Genomic DNA, 26273 nt, shown 5'->3' with positions numbered 1-26273 from the left:
ATATTAATTTAAGTAACTAATCTAAAACGGCGGAAAGTGATGCATACATCCCCAATTTCTTTATTTTTTTTTAGTTAGTATCGATATTTATAAAAGAAAATCGATACCAAATGAATAGTTTGTGAGTATCGATATATCGATTCCACGGGATCGATCCGCCCATCCTTACCAATGAGACCGCCAAAAAACCACGAATACTAAGCGGGAAATTCAAGAGGTGACTGGAACGTCTCGGGAAGATTCTACACTTTTATCCGTTAAAATGCCCGCTACCTTAGACACACACTTCGAGGAGAAACTCACGGAACGTGTATGTAAGAGCGAGGAAGAGTCGAACAACACCGCGGCATCGAACACGAAAAACGTCGGATTCTTTTGCGATGAGCGTGGGTATCTGGATCAGATCGACTATATAATAAAGCACGGCAAGAAAAAGGGTGACAGAACCGGTACCGGAGTCATCTCTGTGTTCGGCTCCCAAGCCAGATACAGTCTGCGAGGTTCGTTACATCATTCCATCATAAATGTATTTACTTAGCGAGCAGCAGGACAAATACCGAGGGAACTGCTGTTTTCTCTGTGAAAATAGTTTTTGCAATTGATGCAATTTTTTTTTTTAGCTTGAGAAGTTAAATATCGGTTGTGATCGGAGTTTTCCTGCAAATGTTCGGCCTTATTAAGGCTTTAACCTGCACTCCGCTTGTGCTGACGGTAGCAATCGATACTAACCTGCTCCTCGTCTGTAGGTCAGTTTCCACTGCTGACAACCAAGAAGGTCTTCTGGAGGGGGATCTTAGAAGAACTGCTCTGGTTTATCAAGGTGGGATTAACAATACTGTCCCTTTTTAAACTCGGGTATTAAAAAATGCAAATGTTGAGGAGAATTGGATCAAATGGAAAATAAAGGATTTGCAAGGTTGAGAGGACATGAAGTGATAGTTCTGGTGTTGCTGCAGGGATCCACAAATGCCAAAGAGCTCTCAGAGAAAGGAGTAAAGATTTGGGAAGCCAACGGTTCTAGGGCTTTTCTGGACAATCTGGGGCTCACCGACCGAGAGGAGGGAGATCTGGGCCCTGTGTACGGGTTCCAGTGGAGGCACTTTGGTGCCGAGTACACGAACATGCACGCAGGTACGTTTTTCCCACATTTCTTTATTTTGGACTCCACAGTTTTGCATCTGTTGCAGACCCTTGTATTCAAATGTGACACTCCTTTGACAGATTACACAGGACAAGGCATCGACCAGCTGCAGAAGGTCATCGACACGATCAAAAAGAATCCAGACGACCGGCGGATACTCATGTGTGCCTGGAACCCCAAAGGTGATGCAGGACAGGTGTGATCAGGGCCCTGTGGTGGAGATGTGTGTCTGGAACATTGTCCTCTCCCTCCCGCAGACCTGCCGAGCATGGCTCTGCCACCCTGCCACGCTCTGTGCCAGTTCTACGTGTGTGACGGCGAGCTGTCGTGCCAGCTGTACCAGCGCTCGGGGGATATGGGCCTCGGGGTGCCCTTCAACATCGCCAGCTATGCACTTCTGACCTACATGATTGCACATATCACAGGCCTCCAGGTGAGGGTGCATCCATTTCTGAGGAAATTCTGTTGCACTTTGCCACTTTTTGTACTAAATTGTAAGGAGAAATTGTTTTTTTTTATTATTTTTTTTAATTTAAAGCTTTAAGCTCTGTGATGGTAACTGTAAAGAGGTAAAACTTTGATCTAGTGGTTGAGTAAATGTACGTGACTATCTTGTTTTTTCTTCTGTCCGTTCAGCCCGGAGACTTTGTTCACACCCTGGGAGATGCTCACGTGTACAGCAACCACATCGATCCTCTTAAAGAGCAGGTTGGTCAATGTGCCAGCAGGCACATCGACACCGCCATGTTAATACATTCCGGTGGTGTTTTTCGCTGCTCGTTGCTCAAGCACTTTATTAAGATTACTGCGATTTTAAACATGCTCCGTCTGTCTCCCGCTGCAGCTTCAGCGGGACATCCGCCCCTTCCCGAAACTGAAAATCCTAAGGAACGTGGAAAAGATTGACGATTTCTGCGCAGAGGATTTTGAAATCCAAGACTACAACCCTCATCCTCCCATCAAGATGCAGATGGCTGTTTAATCTGGAAACTAATCACTCGTACTCTGTAAATAAAACAATTCTATATATATTGTGGTTGAATCAACATTGCAGGAATAAAACCCAGATGTCAAATACAAGATGTGGAAGCAACTAATCAACACTTTAATTTTTATTTTTTTTAATTCCTTCAGGAATTTTGAGACTATTGCACGTCCTGCAGTTCTCAAGATTCACCACTAGATGTCGCCAATTTGACTGATTCAATTAATGTCAGTCTTCATTTGCTTGTGTTTGCCTTCCACACGTCTCCCTCTGGGTAGCGGTGAGCCTGCACCGATGATGCCAGCATCTCACAAGAATATCCCAAATCCTGAAATGAGGATGCAAGGAGCAAATGCAGACACTTAAGAAAGGGAAAAACTTAATTCTCCTTAATATGCTGATCTCACCTTGGGGGGCATGTAGTGGCCGTTGCGAATCACCACAGGACTGGCAAAGTGTTCATGGAGGTGATCGACATATTCACACATCCTAAAACAAAATAGAAGAAAATATAAACAGCACTGCTTGTGAGTCCTCCAGCACAAATCAGGCCGTCTCATACCGGTTAGTGAGGCTTCCGGACACACAGATGTAGTCAAACAGACTCAGATGCTGCACAAGCTCGCAGAGGCCGACCCCCCCCGCATGAGGACAGACAGGAACTGAGAGGAGAAGACAGAGAAGCGCATCCACTGTGTCATGTTCTCATCGATATAACATTTATACGATCATTAAGTGTTGAGAGATCAAAAAAGAAAAAGAAAATTACTGGTTATGGTAAGTTCCTCCCATACTTGACTAATGACCAATTATTCATACTTAAATCTCATCTGTCACACAATTTCACATCTCCACCCTTACAATAGCATGACTTTTTCCCATATGTGGTGCACTCTGCTATCACGTCTTGAGGTCCCTACCCTGGAACTTGTGCGCCATCAGGAGCACGGCCAGGTTCTCGTTGATGCTGCCCAGGCGACAGCTGTCTATCTGGACAACTGGAGGGCCGAGGCCTGGAGGAACTGCTTAAACATCACCCTGTTCTGACACTAGATAAAAAATTGAATTAATTACTGAGGTTATTCCAGGCAGCACGGTGCAAAAGCTATCCGACCTGCTCTCCCGATGCCACACCGATCCCCAGTGGAGCCAAAGCCTGCAGCAGAAAAGCAGCTCGGTTGATAATGTGTCAGCCGGAAAAATAAAAGTCTCTCTCGCACCTTGGAAATAGCAGCGTGACCCAGGATGTCATCTGGACACGTGGGCTCCTCGATCCAGAGAGGGTTGAACTCAGCCAGGCTGGACACCCACCTGATGGCCTCAGCTACATCCCACCTCTGGTTAGCGTCGATCATCTGACACGTAAAACATCTTTAGCGCTTGTGTCGGTTTAAACCAACAGTCGGGGGCTCTCGCAGCCGTACCAGGGTGTTACTTTGGCCGATTATCTCTCGTAAGAGGCGGCAACGGCGTCTGTCGTCTTCTAAATCGGCGCCGACTTTCACCTTGAATTTGGTCCATCCCTTCTGAAGCGCATCTGTGCAGAGCTGCAGAGGCACGGTTACATTTGATGGTGGTTTAAGTCCCTGCGGAGGTGTTTTCTCGCAGCAACCTGCGTGAGCAGCTCGTCCGAGTATCCCAGCCATGCGCAGGAGGTAGTGTAGGCAGGGTAACCCTCTCTCAGCATCTGATCCTCTGGGAAGATGCAGAAGGAAGTTCAGCAGACTTAAAGGTCCCCTGTCAGTTGGTAGTCCTGTAAAAAACAAACCCTGAAAGGGTGAAACTGGGGTGTTCTCACCTCTCTGCTGCCGGCCCTCTCGTGCTTTCAGAAGTATGTCTGAATGAGGAAAAAGGAGCAGCTGTTTCTTTTTACAAAAATGAGCGATTTTGACCCTAAATCAGCCTCACCTAGAGCCTCCTCCTCTGTCAGAGCATCGGTGATGTACCTGAAGTCAATGCAGGAGACGACCTGTTTGGGATCCTGAAATATCACACCAGAGTGGGTGTTTGCCCCCCGGTCACATGATCCTGGACATAAATCAAACGTGCCATGTGACTCACCATGTCAACAAGCAGCTTCCACAGCGGCTACCGGAAAAATGAAGAAAACGCACTGTGAGTTATGAAACGGTGGGAGGAAAGTGTCGCATCAAAAGTCCAACCTTGCCCTCTGCTCTGGCCCACAGGTCCCACACAGCATTCAGGACTGCAGCACTGGCCAGGTGGATCACTCCTTTCTCTGGACCTAACTGGTGCATACAAGGGTGTAAAAATATCAGTGTTAGGATTCAAATGATAAAATAACACTGAAGATGCTTGTTGATAACTTCTGTGTGTTTATTTCAGTAAAAATATATCGCACGCCGGCTTCTCCTTACCCATCTCAATTGGCTCTCACTGGTCAAGAGTCGGTAAAACCCACGAAAGTCACTGACGATCTCCTGCCAGGACATTCCAACGACCAGTTTGGCCAGTGCCTCAACAGCACACACCACTGTTAAACCAGTGTGAACAGAAATGATTCAACACGGACTAGTGACACATTTAGACTGCTCTGACTATACTGCCTTTAAGGTGCAGGGTACAACATAGAGTACTGCTACTTTTATTTACATTTGCGTGTCAAAAACCAGTATTGTGACTTTAACAATGTCAATAATTGATTTGTCTTGAAAGGTAGTAAAAGTAGGTGCAGCTTATATTGAACTGCCACATTAATATACACACTTGATTTGCATAAATGAATAAAAGTGCGTCCACAGATTTTACTGGCTAATGACTGCAAAATTTTGGAATCTTTTGATTTGGGGCAAAAAAAAACCGACCCAACTAAAACATCCACCTGACATACAAGAACAGGTCAAACAGGGAACAGGTCAAACACAAGCCCCGCCCTACTAGCGACGCACGAGCGCCCTGACCAATCGGAAGGTCAGAAATGAGGAAGCGATGGTGCTGCCTTCAGGAGCGAATAAAAACATTTTACACCTTTAATCTCCAAAAAAATCACTATTAGTATTTACATATATGTTATATTTTAAGCCTTCTTTCTCACTAGTAGGTAAACTTAAACCGAATTTTAAGACATATTCGGTCGGTTTTGAATCTCACAACTCACTGTTCGAAATCAATAACGCAATGAATGTATGAATATCGAATTAAAAATTAACAAGTGATACATTTAGGTATTTCGTTTTCAAACGTCGTTGCTGCACGTAAACGCAGCAACATCGAATCACGTGATGCATGTCGACGTTAAAAACGATAGTTGTTACCAATCTCGGTGCCTTTTCCAAGAGTGAAAGTTAGGCCGAAACCTTTCAGTCCGCACTCCGTTTCGATCACCACATAAGCGGCCGAATAATCCGGGTCGGTGTGCTGCAGCGGGGAGAAAATGTAAACGAGGGCCTAAAACAACCATGTGCAGACAGTATTGGGTCCATCTTTTGTTTCCTTACCATTGCATCCGAACCGTGCTGCTCCGAAGACGTGGGAAATCTCACGTCCATTACAGTCAATTTCACGATTTTGTGCAACATTTTGGAACTGAGGTTACAGAAGTTTTGCTGAAGAGCTGACTTTATTTTTCTGAAATAACCAGTGGGACCACCCGCCAGTTTCCATTGGTCCAGACACTTAAAGAGACAAATCAAAACACTTTTATTGACTCTCGCTCACATATGTGCAACCATTTTATTAATAACCTTACAAAATGATATTTTTAGTAATATACAAAGCATTTTTTGATAAGTTCAAGCATTATTTTGTGTTATTCTCGTGGTAATACTGTATGCTTAAGAGAAAAATGCAAAGAAGTGTAAAAAAAACCCCTGCGATAAAAGTCTTTCACAAGCCACCTCATGAGTCAGCATAAGATATGAAGATATGGAGACAAAATGTTTTTTTTCCAGCACAAATGAGCATCTCAGTCAACCATCTCTTTCTCTGGGGGGAAAGAGTATAAGCTTCTCTTCTTCTTTCAAAAGTGAAACGTCACCCATCATCTTCATCACTGTTTAACTCACTGACCCACTATTCTGCTGTAATCACAGATTATACAACCAGGCCAGGGAGACTTATGAGACAAAGAGATTTTATCATTACAATACATGGTTTGGAAGGTCTTCAAGACCAATAAACGAATGTTCATATGACTGTGATAACAAGTTTTTTTTTTAAAAAAAAGACAAAACAACAGAGACAAACACACAGCACATGTGGAATATATTAAAAAAAATGCACTCTAAAATGTTAAAAAGGCATAAATACACGGTCACAGTCTCACTTCGGTCCCCCATTTTTAAAGAAAGTCAAGCTGTGTGGGATGAATTTCAAACCACCACTGTTAAACAGTCCTTAATATATTATCTCTGTCAATAATTCATTGTTTTAAAAGTACAATGTGGTGTACAACACGGTGGTGGAGCTAAATTAAACATGTTTCCGTTGCTGCTAAATTTAAAAATCAAACATGCCACACAGCTGCGACTTACATAGTACCATGACTGATAACGCAATACATCAGGATAAAATGAAATGGTAGCGGACAATGAAAAAGAAATGATAATCAAGAATGGGTGGAGCGAGTAGTGGTTCTTCAGCTGCTCAGCACCGCCTCCAGTTGGCTAAGAGCTTGTTTTTCTTAGGTGGAGGGAGACACGCCAGGCTATAGGTTTTCTCCAGGTTGGTATTGTGGCTCCGTGGCTGTGAAATAGTCCTCTAGGAAGGACTGCAGGTACTCGAACGTGGGCCTTTCGTCCGGGTCTTTCTTCCAGCAGAGCTTCATCATCTCGTGCAGGGACTCGGGGCACCCCTGGGGGCAGGGCATACGGTAGCCTCGCTCCACCTGCTCCAGCACCTCACGGTTAACCATGCCTGAAGGGGAGAGAGGTGGCAAAAAGGACTATCAGGATTTATAATCACTTCATAGCCTCTTATAGTCTTCTGGAATAAAAATAAGAAAGGTTTAATCTGACATACAGACAGATTCTCCTGCTGCTCGTGCTAAGCTAATTCATAATTGATAAATCACGACACAGGATTTATGGAGGATCAACACACCTGAGATGTAAATGTCCTCAAATATGAATTTACTTCATAAATCAAGTGCTTTTAAAAAAAAAAAAAAAAAGGTGAATGTTTCAACGGTTTCTGGTCTGCGGCTGACCTGATGTGGGCTGTGTGTTAGTGTGTTGCAAAACCCTGCCGGGACTTCTCCCCGGGGTAATATCAGTCTGGCAGATGGTTATAAACAGAGTGGTGCTCAATCTCCTGATCGTCCTCCACCAGATGGTCTCATCTAATCTCAAATGTGTGTGTGTGTGTGTGTGACTGGTCCCCCTGCAGAGGCATAAACAACCAGCCAGACAATGTCAGACAGCCTCACTTTATCCTCCCAGCATGCCAGCTTCATGTCTACAGACAGGCTGAAAACTGATAACTCTGCCTTCTGACACCCCCTCCGCCCCACACCTTCGCTCAGCATCACTCACCTGGATACGGCACCCTTCCTTTGGTCACAAGCTCGGTGAGTAAGATCCCAAAGGACCAGACGTCTGACTTGATGGTGAAGCGTCCATACAGGGCAGCCTCAGGCGCTGTCCATTTAATGGGGAATTTGGCTCCTGTGCAAGAAGACAGTTGTGAATTGGAACCACGAGGGGGCGCAAGACCACTTTTCAGCATGCTTTCATCTTTTTTTTGCTTCAGGACATCACAAAGGCTGTCGTGACACAGAATGACGTGACACAGATTACGTTTTTTTGGCAATCGGGTTCAAACAAGATTGAAAATGGACCCTGGAGAAATTTCAAAACTCAGGATTAAAGGGACAAACTGGGATTAAAGCACATAATGGAGGATTCAGGTTGAGTCACTTTAGATTTCTTTATCATTGTAATTGAATCAGTGAGGTTTATTAATGAGAACTGGATAAATTGCTCATCACTGTTAGCATCGCTGACGTGCATTTCACAATAATATCTCGCCATCTCTGGCCTGTAGTGAAATGGTCAATCCAATAATGACTCTTAATAATTTGATGGGGGGAATGTCCCAGCATTTTTCCTCAAAAATGAGTTCAAAACAGATATTTGTCCCATATTCCAATTCCTGCTAACAGAAACTATCATTCTCAACTATATTTCATTTTGTCCGCTATATTATCTATCCTGACATTAGAATTCAGCTGTATCACCACAGGGCTGCTCACCCTAGCTACAACATTTTACAGTCTAATGTACGGTTTGAGTTTTACTTGCAGCGACATTTTCATTACTATACCGCTTCACGATTTTGCTAATGAGAAGATCATGAGAACAGCTACAGGCTGTGGGTGAATCAAACTAATCTGGCAGGGGTAACGATACCAGCCCTCTGAATGCAGCTAATCAGAGGCAACAGAAGCATCTGCTTGATGCTATTCACTTAATTTAACAGGACAGGACAAAGCAGGGAGTCATCACCGCCAAAAGGTCACTATTTGATCCATTTTCATCTGTGACTCACAACGTGACTCACCTTGCCTCGCCGTGTACTCGTTGTCCTCGATCAACCTGGCCAGACCGAAGTCAGCAATCTTGCATACAAGGTTGTCTCCCACGAGGATGTTGGCGGCTCGCAGGTCCCTGTGGATGTAGTTCATCCTCTCGATGAACGCCATGCCGTCAGCGATCTGCAGGAGGGGCGGGAAAAAAAAGAAATCTGACAGCATCTCCTGATGGCTGCTTTGAACTCCAAAACATTTTTAGCTACAAAAAGTGTCCCCAATCTGGGAGAGGAAGACATCTGAGGCTGGAAAAACAGCGGCTTAAAATAGAACTTAAAAGTGTGACTCATTGACACAAATTTGATTTTTTGTGTGTGTGAAAGCTAAAAAAAACACCGCAGGAATTTGTCTCACCTGCGCAGCCATGTCCACCAACAGAGGGAGCTTCAGGAATTTGCCATCACCCTCTTTGAGGAAGTCGAGCAAACTTCCTATAAAAAGTCATCAATGCCATGACATAAACTAGTTCACAAGCCCTAAATTATCATCAAAAACTGACGTTAAAATCAAGCGGGAGCTTTAATTTAGCCCAGATTTGATGCATTGTCCCTGTCATTAGAGGAATTGTGGGAAATCTTACTTATTTCATTACATCAGAGAAGCGTATATAATTAGAGTTAACGTTCTCACACACACAAATCTATTTACTGACTAAAAATCTGGAAATCAAACTCATTCCAGCTGAAAGCTTCTGACAAAAACAGCAGCCTCAAACACATTTAATGAATTAAGATTTAAGTGTGTGTGTTTTTAATGAAAAGAGAGGCTTCTTCCTCTTCCGCACCTTTGGCCATGTACTCTGTGACGATGTAGATGGGCTCCTCAGACACCACGGCGTAAAGAGGCACCAGCTTGTCGTGTCTGAGCTTCTTCATGATCTGAGCCTCCTGGAGGAAGGCCTCGGGCGACATGGTGCCCGTCTTCAGGGTCTTGATGGCCACCTTAGTGGTACCGTTCCACGTGCCTGGGAGGTTGTTGGAGGGGCAGCATGTCAGTGGAAAATAACAGCTACGAGTTCAACAGGGGAGCAAATAAGAGACAGAGAGAAACACAACAAACAGAGGAAGCGACTGCAGGAAGTGGATAATGTCCCTGTTTGGACACAAACAGTACCGTAAATAATAAACATGTTTGCCTGCTTCCAGCTAAATTGCTAGGTTTTGAAGGCAGGACTTTAAAAAGCTAAACTCACCCATCCACACCTCGCCGAAGCAGCCCTGGCCCAGTTTGATCTCCAGTCGCAGGGACTCCCGGGGAATCTCCCAGGCGTCCTTAGCCAGTCCCTGGGTCTGAGGCTTCACCGTGGGGCACACCGTGGTCAGCCTGTGGCAGAGCCCGTCGGCGTGCTCTGCGATTAAACAGACGGCGTCAGGATGCTCCAGCTACACGCAGACGCGCTCAGAGAACCCAGCCAAAGCTGCTCTCCACTCATCTGATCTGACGAGGATGAATTTCTACTCCAGCGCCAACGCTGCTGCAATATAAATGAGCTCAAGTGGCTTTTAACACGGTGGAACCCCCTCGAGAGTGAGGGCAAATGAAGTGGGATCACAGATCTTAACCTCAGCCTCGGTACTCAGGAGGCTAGAAAATCTCTCCCAGGGTGACACTCGACGCTAATGAATGTGCAGGGCGACGCAGAGAGTCTGGTGCACGTGCGCGTACCCGTGTAGTGTTTGACGAGCTTCTGTAACGCGTCGAACTGCACCCTGGTGGTGATGTAGTAGCCGCCGCTGTCCAGCTTGCGGATCTTGTAGTGTTTCACGTTGTCTCCTTTGGCCTCCTCCCAGTCTCTGATGGACAGGGAATAAGCTCCTGGAGAGGTTTCACTGGTTAGACTGGGAAGTCTCCAGGACTTACGTCTCCTTTTATTTGCAAGTACCGAGTTACCTTTAGTGGTTTCGCTTTCCCGCACCAGGAAAGTTCCTCGATGGTTCCCTGGGATCAGCAGCAATCTCTCAGCATCTTTGCGCCCCATTTTACCAAAATACCACCTGTGAAGAGACCAAACAAACACAAATGCTGCCAGACTGATAGTGCCGGTGTGATTACTCTGCTGACAGTTGCCTCAGATAACAGGGTGGGAATCAGTGGAAACGGGGCCTCACTCTTCAGCCTGGATGGAGTCGGCAGGGGCCACGTAATTGCTGGGGATGTAGCCTGTCCTCCCTGTGGTGATGGAGCGGGCCTCCCACCAATCTCCCTCTCTGCGTAAATGACACAGAAATAATTTGTCCTGGATTTATTTCATCCGTTGGCGCTCCGAGAGGCGTCTGAGAGGGAAACGTAGGAGCTCACGTGTTGTTGATGATCTGAAAGCGGTCTCCTTTTGTAAAGGACAGATCGTCCGAGGTCCGAGCTTCGTAGTCATATAAAGCCACGAAGAAGGTAACCCCACCTGAGACACAACCCAAACGTAGTGACGGTAACACCAGGCAAGGCTGCTGAAGCCAGCACTAGAGAACATTGTGTTATCATATCAGGCTGTTTTGTTCCAATAAACAGACAAATATAAAACACATCTCATCAAGGTCTTTAGCTGTATTGATTCTGTCTGGCTTTTAATGCTTAGGTACTTGCCAGTATGGAAATATGATTGTGACCAGACGCTGCAATGACAGATAATGAAATGGAAGCCGGGAGAAAGCCGATATGTCAAATCTCTCTTGATCTGATGTCACTGGCACACTGTAGTGACGCAGATCAATGAGTTACAGGATAAGTGAGGTCATATTTCCACCACCAACATCACGTACGGCCCCATCTCCACGCGGATGAGTCCGGTGTGAGACGGCTGACAACATCGCCGCCGGCTGTAATCCCATTAGCACCCATAGAAAGCGCCACCTTCACCTCCCTCACGCCCTCCTCTTAGAGCGGATCATCCAACTTGGAGAAGGATTACACGTTAAATCCCATTGAAACAGGAGGGTTCGGTCTGGTCCTCGCGCTCTGAGGACGGCTGTAAGCTGCTCAGGCTCATTTAGGGTGATTAGAGATGAAAGGGGGCCTGTTAAATCTAACAAAGACTGAGGTCTTAGCGAGCTGATTTATCGGGTCAACATATAGAGCATTACACCAGTGATACCCTGTGTTTAGCCTCACATCACAAACTAGTTAAAATGACTTTGGTGTTGTCATGACAACGGATACACAAGCTTGCTCTCCTTTCGAAGTGAAGCATGCTAACTTTCACAGCACAGATGTTCTCCATTCAGCAAAGCCGTTTTGGATCGTTCCACTGGGAAGCCGAGCCACACTGGATTTCAATAGTAGTAATTAATGATTGGTTTCCAGATGTTTCTATAGATCTACCACTGCAGAATGAAGAATATCAGGATCATTAACCAAAACCCAAGGGTACACTTCAAGGCCAATACATTCAAGGAAAACTCACTTGAAACAGCCCCGGAGAAGGAGTTGGACACTGGACCGGTGAAGGACGATGACACCCCTCCGAAGGGAGTCATGGCAGATGAAGATCCCCCAAATGGCGTGATTGAGTGGTTGAAGTTCACGCCCACGTTTCCCGACGAGGACGAGGGGACCTGGTTCTGCTGCAGCTGAGTGGGATCCGGCCCGTAATGACCCGCCTGAGAGGCGGCGGCGGCGTTGGGGTCTGCCATCATGGAGTTCTCTGGACGGTACTTCATAGTGGGGCCTTTTTCCTCCTTGCTCTTTATGCATCCCATGGTTACGCCCACCTGGACAGACACGGCGCAGTACTGAGGGACCAAAACCGTGGATGGTGATGATGTAAGAAGACTGGGAGAGATGTGGGATTACCCACGGTCTACAGCAGAAAGCCTGCGTCAGCATGTGCCATGAAAAGATAATGAAACGACTCGATGTAAACACGAATTCTTTCCTTGTTGATGCTGCAAACATGAACACGATAAGCAGCGTGCTAACTGGGACATATGGCTAAAGGTTAAATCCACTTTCAATTGCGCTCGACTTCAGTGATGCGTGTTTGGAGGCGATTATATTGCGTTGTCCTCCAGTAGAACAGATTAAATCCCTTTGAACACAAAGGGTGAGCAGCATCGTGCGGTGTGCTACTTTCCTGCCGCGCTGCGATTCATTGAGCTTTTGTGGCTGGAAGGGGTTCAGCCGCTGTGCTGCACCACCTCCTAAATGCTAAACCAAGCAGATGCGGAAACATCCTTCTCCAAACTTCTGGTTTCCTTTGAGTCTTTCCTCACAACGTCACATCTGTGCACGCTCATTCAGAGATGGACAGATCACACCTTTCACACGCCTTTCAACTGTGCTTCGCTAGCAGGGGGGCTCATTCTAGACTTTCCTCTAGATGTGACAGATGGGGAAAACATCAAAGCGTATAAACGTTCGGCATACTTCGCTCGGATGAAACCACACGACCAGTTAAATTGCAGGTTGCAGGGCTCAGGTCAGCGAGTCAGCGAACGGAGTCGGGACTAAATCGATGTCCAAAAAATGGTTTGAAAGTGGAGGAAACGCGTTGAAACGTCCCACTCGGGCTTTTCCTAAAGACGACTCTGCCGCGCTGATGTCACTAAACTGCAAAATCACTCAGCTCTCAAGATTCCTGGAGAAGTCTGGAAAATGAACCACCACCATCCCATCATTCTGCTTCCATGAAACCCATTTATGTTGATGTGCCTAAAGAAAAGATTCCCCTTCAGCCATATTAGCGGCTGCAGCCCTGCTCAGCGGTTTAGAGGTCATTTTCAATTACAAACGCGGGAGAAGACAAAAAGAAAGGTTAAAGAATGCAACCGCATGTTCCAACATGCTAAATTTCTCAGAATTCTCAGCAAATTACATTAGGAGCGACACTAAGACGTGGTAGAAACCTACAGACGCTAAAGACTCTAGTTGTGCTTATTCTACATGTCAAAAGGACATATTTTTGTAAACGGTGAGCACACGTGCACCTGTTCAAATCTGCAAAGCTTTAACTAGCTCACAATATGCTAGGGGAAAGGTTAGAAAGTAAATGAGGGTGAAAAAGCATTCCAAAAGTCTTAAAAAGACCCTTTCGGCGTGCAGGCATAAAGGCGTTATCTGTATTCCAGCCTGGCAGAGCGGAGGACAAGGAAAAATCAGGTTGTAATGACCTTCCATCGTCCCTCTCAAACGTGTCTCGGGCCTGAAAGGCTCCTGTCTTGGCTCTGAACTAGGGCCGTGTTGGTTAAAGCGGACGACTGCTTCACAATGAAACTATTGTCCATGCTGAAAATAAAGCAACCCTGCGTGAGCTGGACAATCTGTCTGCAGGACCGCGCTGAAAACTGCCTGACCTGCACCTCTGAGCCCCTTCGGAGGCTTCCCAGCTCGGCGTAGAACCATACCTGAACAGGATTCACGAGAATTATCCCATACGCTGCTAATTATAGAATCCTAGTCCTCCGACACCCGGCCGCCCCGGGATGATAATATGACCTACAACAGAAGGACGCACGCACAGCTCCGGCGCTACACCTCTCACGGAGCCACGGCAACGACGAGAGGAAGGCGAAGAGTTACGTGTCATTGCAAAACAGTGTGTAACAAGCCGTTTCCTCCATCTGATCGGGGGTGCGGCGCTATTGTTTCACTGACAAAGGAAGGTCGCCTCTTCCATCCAGACTGATTCCAGACTGTCTGCCATGAAGCATCTCGTCCTTCAGCCAACGCTGCGGCGAGATGTTTATTCTCTTAATCAGTGCTGGCAGACGGCTTCAGTCCAGCCATTTTTGCGCAAAAAAAGCTCACGAAACTCTAATATCTGTCTCTATCATTTTAATCTCTTGGCAACGGCGGGCGGTAGTGCTTCATCGTGTTGCTCAAGGACACTTCATCACATGCCAACACATGCCTGGAACACAATAGCAAACCCAGAAGTTGAACCACTGACACAAGAACTCATCAACAAATGAAGGCTGAAAGACACCAAGTCAAACTTAAAAAACTGGAACGCTCCGATAGTTTTGCTTTGGAAGCGCTCTAAAGTCAATTTTCCGTCACCTGCACGGAATTAATGGAATGGTTTTTCCAAACCCCGCGGCTGTTCTGGATTATCAGAGTTCCCCAAGCTGACCTCAGGAAAAACAAGGAGATAAATTCAATCACTGACGCCTGAGAAGGTTCCAGATGTTCTCTCAGGGGGCCAAGGCTGAACATCTGAGGTTCCCTTTGACCCCTGACCTCTCTTGTCTGCCTGCATCGTACGGCCTCTTCGCTGTTTTCAGACAATGGAGCCTTCCTGCGCGCTAGCTGCGAAACAGCCCTTTCCCATCATTATCTGTGGGATATATAAAAAAATATTCTGCGTTTTCTGCGTTCTCCAGAGCAGCTGTTTGTTCCGAAGCTATAAAATCAGAACCACGCTTATTCTTCTGTGATAACCAGAGCTCCTCTAATCAGCGTCCAGCCCACGCGTTCCTCCAGCATTACTCTCCAACCACAGGGGGAAAAAAAACACGGATAACTGCCATTTTTTTTTCTCTTCCCACGCTTGCTGATAGCTGCAAGGATGACCAAGTATCAGAGCCCCAAGAGGTCAAGGTTCGGAATATTACAATATCTCCGGGCGTCATCAAGGAGTTACATTAGCTGAATAAACAGAAGCGTAAATGACCTAATGACATATGAACTCAATGGAGTAATTTAATCCTACAAATGATCTGGGGAATGTGAAACAAGACCTAGTTCAATGACAAGTAGCATGCCAGAAGCATGGAATGACAATGCTAACATGTAGCAGAAGTATAGCATTAGCATGATCTTAGCTTTAATGGGAGGCTAACAGGATACCTCTGGTACATTTGCCATTTTTTTTGATGACACAGCGCAGCCAAATTAGCAAATCATAAAGTCTTATGTTAGCAATAGTGGTTTAATTAAACTCTTTAAAGGCCTGTTGAAATTTCTGCAGGTTTCCCAGGAGGAAAAGAGATCAACGCTGGGCAATACAATAAGCAAACGAATGGTTGTGGTTGATGCTGCATGGATAATTTACAACCCAGAATCAAATGCATGCATTAATCCTGACAGACTCTTCATCGCTCTGGCATGGATTAGATAATCAAAGCTTTAATGAAGTGCCATTTGGCCAGACCAGACACCGGCCACGCAGCCGAGCCGAGGGGTACGACGGCGGCGTCCTTCATCTGTCATCCGTCCTGAAACGCCGCCACCAGCGTCTCGGCTGACAGCTGTCAGCAGAGGCAAAGCTGAGGAGGACCTCTGGAGCTTTCACCGGCCTTCAAATCTAGCAACAGATGCCGTCTGTCACCATCTCCCACATTCCTCCGACGCCAACGGGTTAAAGCTGGGTCTGGAGGAATGTCATGTGATGCTTCAGAGGTGAGGCCTCCGGACGGCAACAGGACCATCAATAAACGTCTTGTTACGAAGTTCCACCGCGCAGACGTTTGCTCAAGCGTAAACAGGCTGCAAGTACGGAAGTGATTTAAAATGCTATAAAAATTCACAACCACTCGAGACGGCCTGACTCTTAAATAGATGTTTTCTCCCACAAGTGTCTTTGAATATAAGGAAACGTGACCTTTTGTTTCCGCCACCGAGCAGACAGCAGACTTTGGAAGTCCAGAGAGTCCGGTGGGAATACCTGAACGCTCCGGCTATTTTCAGATTTTCTATAATTCAACCATTTGAAATATAACAGAGTAGAACTTATAGCATCCACTCCAACCAGGAAGATGTGGATTTACGCTGGTAAAAGGTTGCCGGTTTGATTCCAGCTCAACCCTGCATGTCTGCCCCGCTCCCACGCTCCTCACTCGCCCCCTGATGTGAGCGTGTGGGTGACAGGTGACCCGTCCAGAGGTGGATTCCCTCCTGGGGACTGCTGGGACCTGCTTAGCTCTGCTCCAGATGTGGTCCGGCAGAAAATGCTGAGCAGCATCCTCCACACGACACGTTCTCAACGTGGAACCACAAAACGCCACAGCAGAAATGGGGGAAAGCTGACTCAGCTGTTCTATCAGAGCAGACAGCAGCTCTTCCTCCTCCTCCTCCTCCTCTAATACTCTGAATCAGCACATATCAAAGATTGGGGCTGACAATAAGATGATGAGGTGGCACTTTCTGACAGCACTGTTGCACCGTTTAAATCACAACAATCAACTTTTCAACGCACATATTTGTTGAATGACAAAGTCTGAAAATAAAACCCTCTATTGTCAGCCATTTAGGATTTCTTTACAGGATAAAGATGGCCATTTATGCTTATTTTACACATTGATTATGTCTGTAGCGCATTTTGCAAGCGTGGACAGTTGTGCAGATTTGTCAGATCATAATCTTAATTTCTTTGTTCATGACAGTTAGGCCAGTTTGGCAAATCTCCCTCTAATCTGAAGGAAAATGTTTCATGTGGTTCCCATTACCTTCCAAATCCACGTTCTTATTCAGCACTTTCTTCTTTCTTCCCACCTTGACTCAGATCCAGGAGTGAAAGAGGAGGGGGGGGAAAAATCCAGACGGGTTATTCCAACCGGGACCGAGCCATCCTCGATCTGTTAATCCGTCAGAGAAAGTGTGGGGAAGTTAAATCAAAGCGGGGTAAAGTGAGGGGTTGTGGAAGATACTGGCATTGTTGTCCCAGAGGATGCGTCCGGCGGCAGCATGGCCAGAGACTTCCACAGAAAAGTGCGGACCTCCAGCTTCTTTGTCGCTTCTACTTCCTAATATCAAACTTACGTCAACCCCCACACAACAACATGGCCGACCCAGCCTACGGGACCGGAGCCACACAGCTGGAGACGCGGCCGCCCGAGGTACAGCTGCTCCGAGCGGGCCAGGGAGACGAGAAAGGTCGCACACCGCCCGGGTGGAGGTGGAGGTCCGTGCGGATGTGGCGGATGGGACGGAAGAAGAGAAGAAGAGCGCAGGAGGTCGATTAATGGAAGAAGAAAAGGAGGGCTCGCGCCTTGGGTTGTAGGATTTTCGGTAAAGTTGGTCTCTCCCGCCCCCTGTCGGTGGCGGCGCGGTACTGCAGTCGAGGTCGTTGCATGTGGGTGAGACACAAAAGACAGACGCACGAAGAGGAATTGGGTTTTAATTTAATTATGACGATTGCAAACTGAAATGTGACTTCAAATAGAAAAACAGATTAGAATAACGTATCGGAGTTGCATGTTAAACTTTGGATTTCGACTTAAAAATTCGACTTGTTATCCATCTTATTTTCTAAAGTCTTGATTGTTTTTGAAGCAATTTCAAACTTTTTATTTCTTTTCACATCACTTTAGGGATACATTTCAGTCGTTCCTTTTTTCTCCCGAAAGTCGTAAAAATGTCTTAAGATAGAATACAATTTGTGAACGAAACCAGATATATTTAAAGCAAGATTGTTTCCTTCATATGGGCCCCATCGATCCTCGATGTCTTCACCTTCTGGTGGTAGATTGCAGAGAACAAAGCTTGCCGTGTCTTGTTGAACCTCATAAGATGCTTTGACACAATTTCGATGTCATTTCCATCTTGTTAATGTGGCGGGGTGGAGAGAGGTGGAACGGTTAACGACAACGCCACCTGGGGAGTTTCACCCCAGGAATTAACCGGAGAACAGGCACGCGCAGATAAGGTTCTATTCCAGAGGCAGAGACAGGATTGAGGGTTATGCACTACAATTTTATTAAATCCAATACAACAAAAAATAACTCGGCTGTACAAAAGTCAAACAAAAGGGATGGACAGGGCTGGGGCCACATCGGCAGGTGAAACTCAATTAGGGGAGATAAACAAACTAAAAACACCCGTGCTACTACAAACAAAACTACACACGAGAGGTGTGATAAAAACGCCCTCCACCAGGGGTTGGGTCCCCGCCGTGGCCCGCAGCACCTGTCCACAAAGAAAAGAGAACAATTAAATTTACAATGATAAACAATCAGACGCGACGAGCGCACACGCACACACACACCTCACACAGACAGGCAAATAAATGGTGACCAGGTCGTCTAAAAGAACACAACGTCAACCAAGACACGAAAAGCAACAAAACCTAAAAAAAAGTAAATATAAATTGATACAATTTACACACTGTTAAGAGTCTAAAATTTAGGCAAAAGCTCCGTGGTCGCCTCGGCGGCACCACCACGTCTCAGCGCCGTTTCTCCGAGCAAAGTGGAGCGAGGGGAGAGGGAGAGAGAATCCCGAACCAAAGGACCGAGCCAAAGCAGCAGTGGGTCCAGTACGCGAGGTAGTCCGTGCCGACTGTGTTTGGTGGCGCCCCCACTCCGTGAGGGGTTCCGGCTGGGGCAACGCGACCCACTGACGCCATTAAAACACTCCAGTCACCACGGGCTGGAAATCCAATAAAATGACGTGTCAACACCGGAAGGTGCACCACCATATATAGACACAGAGCAGTAAAGCCTGAGTCACATGCTCCTCACCTGTCACCGGTGAGATAAAGGTGAATCACACCTTGATGCGATTATTCACAGCATCCAACTGTTTACATTGAACACAAACAAATGGAAGCACATTCGCTTTAACCGGATGTTTTCACGCCTGTAAAACAGGCAAATCACTTTAATTAAAAAGCCTTATCGTCAGAACAAAAAGTGTGAGCAGGAACTCAGCAATCATTTCAATAAACCCGCAGCAGGAGGTGGTTGCTGCAGGTTTATTAATATTCCACGCAGATTATTGCAGGAAGACACTCAGGGTGAGTCAAGCAACAGCTGATTACTGGATAAATCATCTTATCTGCACAGCTCGGCACATGTAATTAGGCGATTAACAGGATGATGCCCAGCTCAAATATGTTGTTTTTTTACCCGTCGTTAAGGCCTTTTGCTTAATTAGACTGTGATTGCTGACTCATTTCCATACAAGACGTGGATGATTATATTATGATGGTTAACAGTAATTAATTTCCACTTAGATACGGGGAGAACCTGGTGAAGTTCTTCATCCACTGCAATTATGTTAATGTGGTTCAGTGTAACTTGATTTAAACTCTAATTTCACCACGTTTTGGATGAATATTACAGTTCTTTTGATGTGTTACTGTAGAGAGAGTTTGGTTCGTCGTATTTAATGTCTAAAATTCTAATCCACAATGATATATTATTGTGCGGATCATCATATACTCATTACTATAAATAAAACTACGCAAATAAAAATGTCACCTTTTCATCGCGCCGGTTTTAAATGCTTTCAAAAGTTACTATTTTGTTTTCTTTCTGTCTTTTTTTAAAAGTTATTTAAACTGGTTGATGGGTCAAAAAACAGTCACAAATACTGTTCCGATTGGTTCTGTGACAGCCTGGTGCATTGGCTCATATTGACCACTTGGGGGCAGTGTTCTCTCAGGGTACTGCCTGCTTAACGCCATCATTTCTTTTCTTTTCAATTTTGGAGTCCTGCTGATAAAGGCAGTCGGGAACAAATCCTTAAATACTTGCTTCTTTAGAGGATACAGAGGTGAGGCCACTGGAAGCTCTGACAGGAGCTGAGCCATTTTCTGCTGCTGTCAGTTGCACTCAAAGGGGCAACAGAGAGTCCTTCCAAAAGAAAATATACTGGCGATGCAGTTCACAGAGCAACTCTGAGCTGTGCCTTCAAATAAAGCCAAATAATTCACACACAGATTGCACAAATGTATAACTGGTGAAGATTAAAACTCCAGGTTTTATCATTTCATCGTCTCTGGTGACAGAATTTTCAGGTTTGACAAAAAAAAGAAAACAGAACAGCGGGAAAACTATCTGTTTTTTTCAATTCAAACATATACTGATAATTTAATTAGGCAAATATAAACTGCACAATATATGGATATGTGTTCTCTTTAATGTTGCATATTTTGAATTTAAACACGAATGTCTCTTCTTCTTTTAGAGAAAACTACATCTCCCTTAGCAACAAGAGAAATCTTGCCACACAGTAATTTGATGCATCGGTATAAATAATTTACTTGTGCATTAACATTCCGTAATACCCACAGCAAAGATTTCCTCTTCATCATTACTGTAAAGTATGGCCACATTATTTATGTTTGTTGTATGTTTCCCATCACTCCATCCTTCTTTTGTGGTTTTGTGTTGTGGATCAGTCAGAAATCAAGCTGATGTGGGTTTGACCTCTGACCTGAACATGGGGACTGAGCACACACACCGTGTAATAGAAGGTATAAGTAGCATTACGTGTGTTCAAATTGATTCATGTTTTTTTTTCTTTTAAAAAAATAGATAAATTCAAAAATATACCTATACGTCAGATTTCACGTCACAGCTGCTTGGAATCAGACATAACCATATTTGGTTGCGTGGCCTCTCACAGGAGGTGTAAAGATGAAAAATAACTAAAAATATATGTTGCTAAATTAAGGCAGCCTCCCGAGAGCCTCTCTTTGATGCTCGTCTGTGGAGGGGAGGCTGTCAGGCGTGTTTCAGCACCGGACAGCTCCCCCGGCACCCTGCTGAGGCTTCACCGACCACGTGATCCTGTCAAAGCCGTGACGTCGTTTTGACTTTAAATCATCGTTTAATTAATAGTCATGTTTGAATTCAAGAGAAATTTTTTTTTTTTTTTTTTTTTTAGGAAATGACTTGTCTCGGGGCATCTCATTGACGGAAAAAGGACTCCAATGGGACACAGGGTGTGCGTGCGTGCGCGTGTGTTTGTTGGGGAGGGTGATGACGCAGGCGCCCACCTCTCTCCACCCCCGCCCCACCCAACATCCTGCGTGCCATGCAATAAGGCATGCCTTTCGGAATCATGAATAAAAAACCAAGGGGATTTAAGTTCCTGGGAGGCAGGAAAGTTCTCCGCAGATGTATGTTTGGAGCTCCTCGCCCCGTCCATGAGCGAGTGCAGGTAGACCTTGCCGAGAAGTGAGCTGCGGACGCACAGAGGACTGCGGAACCAGCACAAAGAGACCGAGGAAGGCTTTCTGAAGAAGAGGAGAGAAAGAGACAGAGTGTGTGTGACGCGAGGGACTGAGATAGAGATCCTATCTCACTCTCCCAGTTCAAGTCTTCAGCGCGTCGGAGCTCTCCACTGGTAAGACGCGTCTCTTTTACGCATCGCAAAAGTGGTGAAGAAAGTAAGTTTTGTGATCTTTTTCTTCCAGTAACTCATTTGTGGGACGTGAAAGTGATCAGATATTACAGATGGCATCGGAGAATATCTGAAATCTACCTGCTCATTCACTGATTGCTGCTTTTTTTTCTGTTGCAGCAGCACAATGTCTAGTAAAGCGACTTTAGCTTTCCTCATCTGTGGGGTCATAATGCACTACAGCGTCATCTGCTCACCTGTGGGGCTTAGCTTTCCCAGTGTTAGGTACGTATACCTTTATCTGACGTCCACTGTCACCTCTGAGGTCGAGAATGTCTCCCCTGTAGGGGGACGTTGTGCGTTATTGCCGCTGCGTGTCTGCTCCTCCGATGTGGGCTGTTTCTGCGCGTAAAGTAGCCTGTTGGATTACCGGATAACAGCATCTGGCAGACAATCCGTATAGAGCTTCACGCACAGAAACATTCACCAGAGAACGGATGTAATGTGATTCAGGCTGCCGTGCCAGTGTTCCAGCCCGTCCTGCGGTCATTAATCCAATAATTTATCAGATTTAATCATTAAGTGGATATTTCTCATAGTTCGGACAGCTGTTTGTGTTCCCATATGATATTCAGAGCATTTAGTTTGGTGGTGTTCTTCTTTGTTCAGATAATGTATATAAGGGTGTTTCTAATTATTTCCAGACTCGACAGTGAAGTTTATGATGACGGTGGGAATTCCCTACAGTCTCTGGATTATGACAGAGACATGGAAGTGAGGAGTCCTCCGTCTGTCGCTGACGACCTCTACTCCTTCTATTACGCACCAGAGAAAAGGTGACTATCATTTCTCTCTCTTTGTTTCTTTTCTTTTTTCCAAACGATGCCTCCTCGACGTCCGTGTCGAACATCTCTCATCGCTGTAGTCCTGCTCTGTCTGTTCTTCGTTTTTGTGTGAGTCACTGTGGCAATTTGAAACACCATTCTTTTTTTTTCTTAAATTATAATTTGGGATTTCACCTACTTTATGTATTGAACCATTCGATTCACGGGGAAGCGGAATTAAATATAGAAATGACGCAAATTTCCAAAGAAAATCAATGAGGTGAGGCTTCAAATTTGCCTTTAAACACCTTAAATGTCGTGACGCATTCAGGTGACAGCTATACTTCCAACTCCAGAGGCCCTGAATCACGCCTTCCTCCGACCTGCTATAACATTTAAAACTGTTGCCTTTTCTTGCGCTGGGTGTGTGTTGATTTTATTTTATTTTATTTTATTTTATTTTATTTTTTTACCGTGTGGCTGTCTGTCATCCCAGAACGGAAAGACACGCAGACGGCATGTTTAATAAAGCCTACAGGAAGGCGCTGGGTCAGTTATCAGCCAGGAAATATCTGCATTCTCTGATGGCAAAACGTGTAGGGTAAGAGCATCTTCTTGGTTGTCATCTTTTCTTTTGTGTGTTGGTGTGCGTCTGGCTCCCCGTGATTAGTCATTTAAATGCACATAAGTCACGCTGTTTTACGCATTGTGTGTCTGTGGTCCCATCATCTTTCCCGGCTTGCCTCTGGGCGCCGTCTGAATCAGCCTTTATTGATGCTATAAGACCGCCATGAGTGCACAAATGGGCACTTGATTGATTTGGGAAGTGTCATTTTCTGAGCTCGCCGATGCGTCGTTAAGGCGGAGAGGGAAGAATTATCCCGCAATGACTTAAATTTATTTCAACATGAATAATTTATGAGCGTCAGTGATTCCCGGGGAAATGTGGGTGGAGGTGTGCGGGAGCATTTACTAAAGCAGGGGGGTGAAAATAGATGTCCTGGGAGGGGCTAAAGGTTAACAAAATAGCTTATATATTTGACATTTGCAACATCATTATGCAGAAATAGGATGATAAAGGCTGCCTGCCTTATCGGGAGATAATTGATGGAATATTTCCCCTCCCTTATCCCAATTGTGCTGCATTTAGGCATCATTCTCCCTCTGAGATGAGCATAAACTCAAGTGTCCAGACCTCTTTGCATCAACCCCGCATGTCCCTCCTGTTTGTCTCTCACACAGCGGTGGGAATACCCTGGAGGACAGCTCGGAGCCCCTCTCCAAGCGACACTCAGACGGGATCTTTACAGACAGCTACAGCCGCTACCGAAAGCAAATGGCGGTCAAGAAGTACCTGGCGGCGGTCCTTGGGAAAAGGTATAGACAGAGAATTAGGAACAAAGGACGTCGGATGGCGTACTTGTAGCATCTCCCCCTCCTATAGTGAAAAACAAAACATAAAAAACTTATGTGTGCCACCCCAGATGAAGTCATTCTGAGATCAACAATCAGTGGGTTTTTCTTTTTTGCTCCCAAACATGTATTTATGTATGAAGTAAGCCATTAAAATGAGTATTTTGATAATAATAATGCTTTTTATTTTGTACTTAAAGCACTTAAGGACACACATATCTACTCTGTGGACCAATTTTTGTTCATTCTAAAAAGAGAGAGAGAGAAATAGCCTCTATTTATGTATTCATTGATTTATTTTTGTTAGGACTGATTTATAGAGGGGAGACAGTTGTTCCCAGAATGCCCCAACAGCCCCTGTCTTTTAAACATCCAGTGAAGGGAAACGATTGTGAGGAGAAATAAATAGTTTAAAAGACAATCAATGTGCTGAATGCTGCTTTTTGTAAAGTGACGTTAAGAGTTTAGTTGTCTCTATTCACAACAGCCTTGAAGACGTAGTTTTACACCAAATCCTACAAGACATAGACATTGACGCCCTCCCGGACGGGGATGAGTTTGAGGCGTTCTTGGGAGACTGGCTGAAACGGTTCTATCCGAAATTCCCGGTGAGTTTCAGGCTCGTTCCTGACGCCGAGTCCTCGTGAGGAGGGGCGAGGCGTTCCCGCCTCCCCTCCTCCCTTTCTCTTCAGGCCTTTAACTCTTCTGTGATCCTGCTCCGAACACGTGAACTCTCCCTCTCGTGCCTCATTTGTGCTCCTGTCGCTCGGATTGTTTTCATTCCAACAACGCGGCAGCATGAATCCCTGCTGAATTAGGCAATCTTTAAAGTTTATTGGATCTTTTCAACATTCCTAATCTGAGATGACGCCGGGCACATCTGAGGCGGTTGGTGTCCTTCTCCTTCCATACCTTCAGACTCATGTAAAGTGCTGATCTTGTGTTTCTCTCCTGATGGTTTTATCATGTCTCTCCAGCCCATATAATAAGTATCAGAACCTTTGCATAAAAAAACCAAGAAATGATACTTGTTGCATGGAAGAAACCCTCCATTGATTGTTCTTTATGAGCGAGGCCGATTGAATTCTTGTGTTCTCTTCAACTTCTGGGTCTATTGTGCTTCCTTTTTCTGTCATGTGAACTGATGTATAAAAAAAAAAAAAAAAAAAACTGCAGTAGATTGCATGATTAAAGTAATTGCACTAGCCACTGCGTCCGTGCAGACGACTCCAACTGGATGGGTTTGCTTGCTTTCTGACTTGACTGCCAACGTGTGTCATCTCCTGGATGTTGCTTGGTGTTTCTGTTCCTCTCTGACGTTTCTACATGTCAAACTTTTTTTTTTTCCAATGTACTTGACAGCTAGCGAGGATATTCTAGTTTAATGTCATGCTTTATCCCATACGGGACCTTTTTGTTTGTATTGTATCTGAAGAAACAGCCGTGATTTTCCAGTAGAATTATGAAGGATGATGAAAGGCAGGGACGCAACACCAGTAGAAGGAGGGAGGAAAGGTAGAACTAAAGACAAACGGGTGGATTTTACTGCCCCCCTGATGAGGGGAAAAATAGCATATCAGCTTCAAAGCTAGGAGGACGGTCTTGATTTGATCCTGTGATTACTGTATCAACCTTTTTCCGTTAATTTTGCACTCTCCTCCAGGCTTTGTGACGCAGGAAGCGGTTTGCGGCTGTGGTGCCTTGAATCGAAACAAAACAAAAAAAAAAAATCGCCATGAATTCACAGATGGCTCTCTAGTGGCCCTACAATGCTGCACACCATCAGCGTACATTCCACACTTCTGTTCCTGTCTTCTTTCCTTTTGTGGCATTTGCTAGCATCCATCGTAGATTACCCTGCTTTGTGTTGCACTTTGTTTTTTAGAGCGCTAGACTTGTTTTTGTGAAAAACGAGGGCAGTCGGGGTTTCCCACCCTCCGTGAAACGTATGTACGATACCGAAAGCGCCAATAGCCTTACAAAAATGAACTAAGCTAAAAAAGATATATATATTTATTGTGTAGAAAGTGAATATTACTTCAAAATGGTGATCTTCAAGGGTCAAGTCAATAAATGATTAAAAAAAAAAAGTGTTGTAAGATTTGTATGAATAAATTTTTGTAAACAACACACATTTCGTCTAATCTTTGAAGCCAATATCACCATGGTGACGCAGATCCTGCCCTAAGATGACGAGAGGATCAAGAGAAGGAACCAGATCGATTCTGAAAGGATAAAAACTGAGGTGCCTGTGAAGGTTTTTTGAAACCAGGAAGAGCAGCGAGTCTCTGCTACATTTCCGTGGAGGATCTGGCTGAGGAACAGTGACACCAGTTGGCCGCGTGTCTGCCTCCTCTCAGG

The 26273-nt window shown here is 45.3% G+C and overlaps 4 protein-coding genes and 1 long non-coding RNA gene across 15 annotated transcripts; 2 read left to right on the top strand and 3 right to left on the bottom strand.

Moving 5' to 3' along the window:
- The first annotated feature begins 184 nt into the window (after window positions 1-184).
- On the top strand, window positions 185-2221 carry tyms (thymidylate synthetase). The gene is made up of 7 exons (XM_057012864.1): window positions 185-500; window positions 747-820; window positions 957-1131; window positions 1222-1323; window positions 1399-1574; window positions 1778-1849; window positions 1986-2221. Exons 1-7 carry the CDS (start codon window positions 263-265, stop codon window positions 2121-2123), a joined length of 975 nt encoding a protein of 324 aa, XP_056868844.1. The 5' UTR covers window positions 185-262; the 3' UTR covers window positions 2124-2221.
- Window positions 1137-5721, bottom strand: enosf1 (enolase superfamily member 1). The gene is given in 16 exon segments (XM_057012863.1): window positions 1137-2454; window positions 2534-2615; window positions 2689-2788; window positions 3047-3124; window positions 3127-3175; window positions 3241-3282; window positions 3347-3481; window positions 3551-3673; window positions 3739-3821; window positions 3925-3963; window positions 4035-4107; window positions 4188-4214; window positions 4289-4375; window positions 4505-4620; window positions 5402-5504; window positions 5585-5721. Coding segments are annotated over 16 exon segments (1311 nt in total). The 5' UTR covers window positions 5666-5721; the 3' UTR covers window positions 1137-2361.
- Window positions 5722-5800: 79 nt separating this feature from the next.
- Window positions 5801-17625, bottom strand: LOC130513800 (tyrosine-protein kinase yes-like). 5 transcript variants are annotated; one of them, XM_057012861.1, is made up of 13 exons: window positions 17365-17625; window positions 17052-17180; window positions 12071-12398; window positions 10972-11071; window positions 10782-10880; window positions 10564-10667; window positions 10339-10488; window positions 9866-10021; window positions 9458-9637; window positions 9028-9104; window positions 8646-8799; window positions 7619-7750; window positions 5801-7001 (listed from the first exon to the last, which is right to left on the bottom strand). In XM_057012861.1, exons 3-13 carry the CDS (start codon window positions 12363-12365, stop codon window positions 6793-6795), a joined length of 1656 nt encoding a protein of 551 aa, XP_056868841.1. In that variant the 5' UTR covers window positions 12366-12398; window positions 17052-17180; window positions 17365-17625; the 3' UTR covers window positions 5801-6792. The 5 variants fall into 5 exon arrangements, with proteins under 5 accessions (XP_056868841.1, XP_056868839.1, XP_056868838.1 ...); XM_057012859.1 differs by having other exon boundaries at window positions 12071-12377; window positions 17365-17623; XM_057012858.1 differs by having other exon boundaries at window positions 17052-17625.
- Window positions 17626-18276: 651 nt separating this feature from the next.
- LOC130513803 (uncharacterized) lies at window positions 18277-19156 on the bottom strand. Its single transcript, XR_008946835.1, has 2 exons — window positions 18710-19156; window positions 18277-18510 (listed from the first exon to the last, which is right to left on the bottom strand). It is a non-coding gene; the product is annotated as an uncharacterized LOC130513803 (long non-coding RNA).
- Window positions 19157-21300: 2144 nt separating this feature from the next.
- Window positions 21301-26042, top strand: adcyap1a (adenylate cyclase activating polypeptide 1a). 7 transcript variants are annotated; one of them, XM_057013376.1, is made up of 6 exons: window positions 21301-21721; window positions 21859-21960; window positions 22380-22511; window positions 22996-23100; window positions 23742-23876; window positions 24400-26042. In XM_057013376.1, exons 2-6 carry the CDS (start codon window positions 21863-21865, stop codon window positions 24557-24559), a joined length of 630 nt encoding a protein of 209 aa, XP_056869356.1. In that variant the 5' UTR covers window positions 21301-21721; window positions 21859-21862; the 3' UTR covers window positions 24560-26042. The 7 variants fall into 7 exon arrangements, with proteins under 7 accessions (XP_056869356.1, XP_056869355.1, XP_056869354.1 ...); XM_057013375.1 differs by having other exon boundaries at window positions 21304-21678; XM_057013374.1 differs by having other exon boundaries at window positions 21308-21721; window positions 21856-21960.
- Window positions 26043-26273: the final 231 nt, after the last annotated feature.

Source organism: Takifugu flavidus, chromosome 17 (genome assembly GCF_003711565.1).
Source record: "Takifugu flavidus isolate HTHZ2018 chromosome 17, ASM371156v2, whole genome shotgun sequence".
Taxonomy (NCBI): Eukaryota; Metazoa; Chordata; class Actinopteri; order Tetraodontiformes; family Tetraodontidae; genus Takifugu; species Takifugu flavidus.
The sequence above is the reverse complement of the archived record's forward strand: the minus strand, read 5'-3'. Positions and strand labels throughout refer to the sequence as shown.

Excerpts from the sequence above, each read along its gene's own strand:
- adcyap1a (XM_057013376.1), top strand. The coding sequence starts at position 21,863 with ATGTCTAGTAAAGCGACTTTAGCTTTCCTCATCTGTGGGGTCATAATG. Across the intron at positions 22,512-22,995 it reads TATTACGCACCAGAGAAAAG|AACGGAAAGACACGCAGACG; the intron begins GTGACTATCATT and ends CTGTCATCCCAG. Across the intron at positions 23,877-24,399 it reads GCGGCGGTCCTTGGGAAAAG|CCTTGAAGACGTAGTTTTAC; the intron begins GTATAGACAGAG and ends TATTCACAACAG.
- LOC130513800 (XM_057012858.1), bottom strand. The coding sequence starts at position 12,365 with ATGGGATGCATAAAGAGCAAGGAGGAAAAAGGCCCCACTATGAAGTAC. Across the intron at positions 10,489-10,563 it reads GGAAAGCGAAACCACTAAAG|GAGCTTATTCCCTGTCCATC; the intron begins GTAACTCGGTAC and ends AAACCTCTCCAG. Across the intron at positions 9,638-9,865 it reads CTTCGGCGAGGTGTGGATGG|GCACGTGGAACGGTACCACT; the intron begins GTGAGTTTAGCT and ends ACAACCTCCCAG.
- tyms (XM_057012864.1), top strand. The coding sequence starts at position 263 with ATGCCCGCTACCTTAGACACACACTTCGAGGAGAAACTCACGGAACGT. Across the intron at positions 821-956 it reads AACTGCTCTGGTTTATCAAG|GGATCCACAAATGCCAAAGA; the intron begins GTGGGATTAACA and ends GTGTTGCTGCAG. Across the intron at positions 1,324-1,398 it reads GTGTGCCTGGAACCCCAAAG|ACCTGCCGAGCATGGCTCTG; the intron begins GTGATGCAGGAC and ends TCCCTCCCGCAG.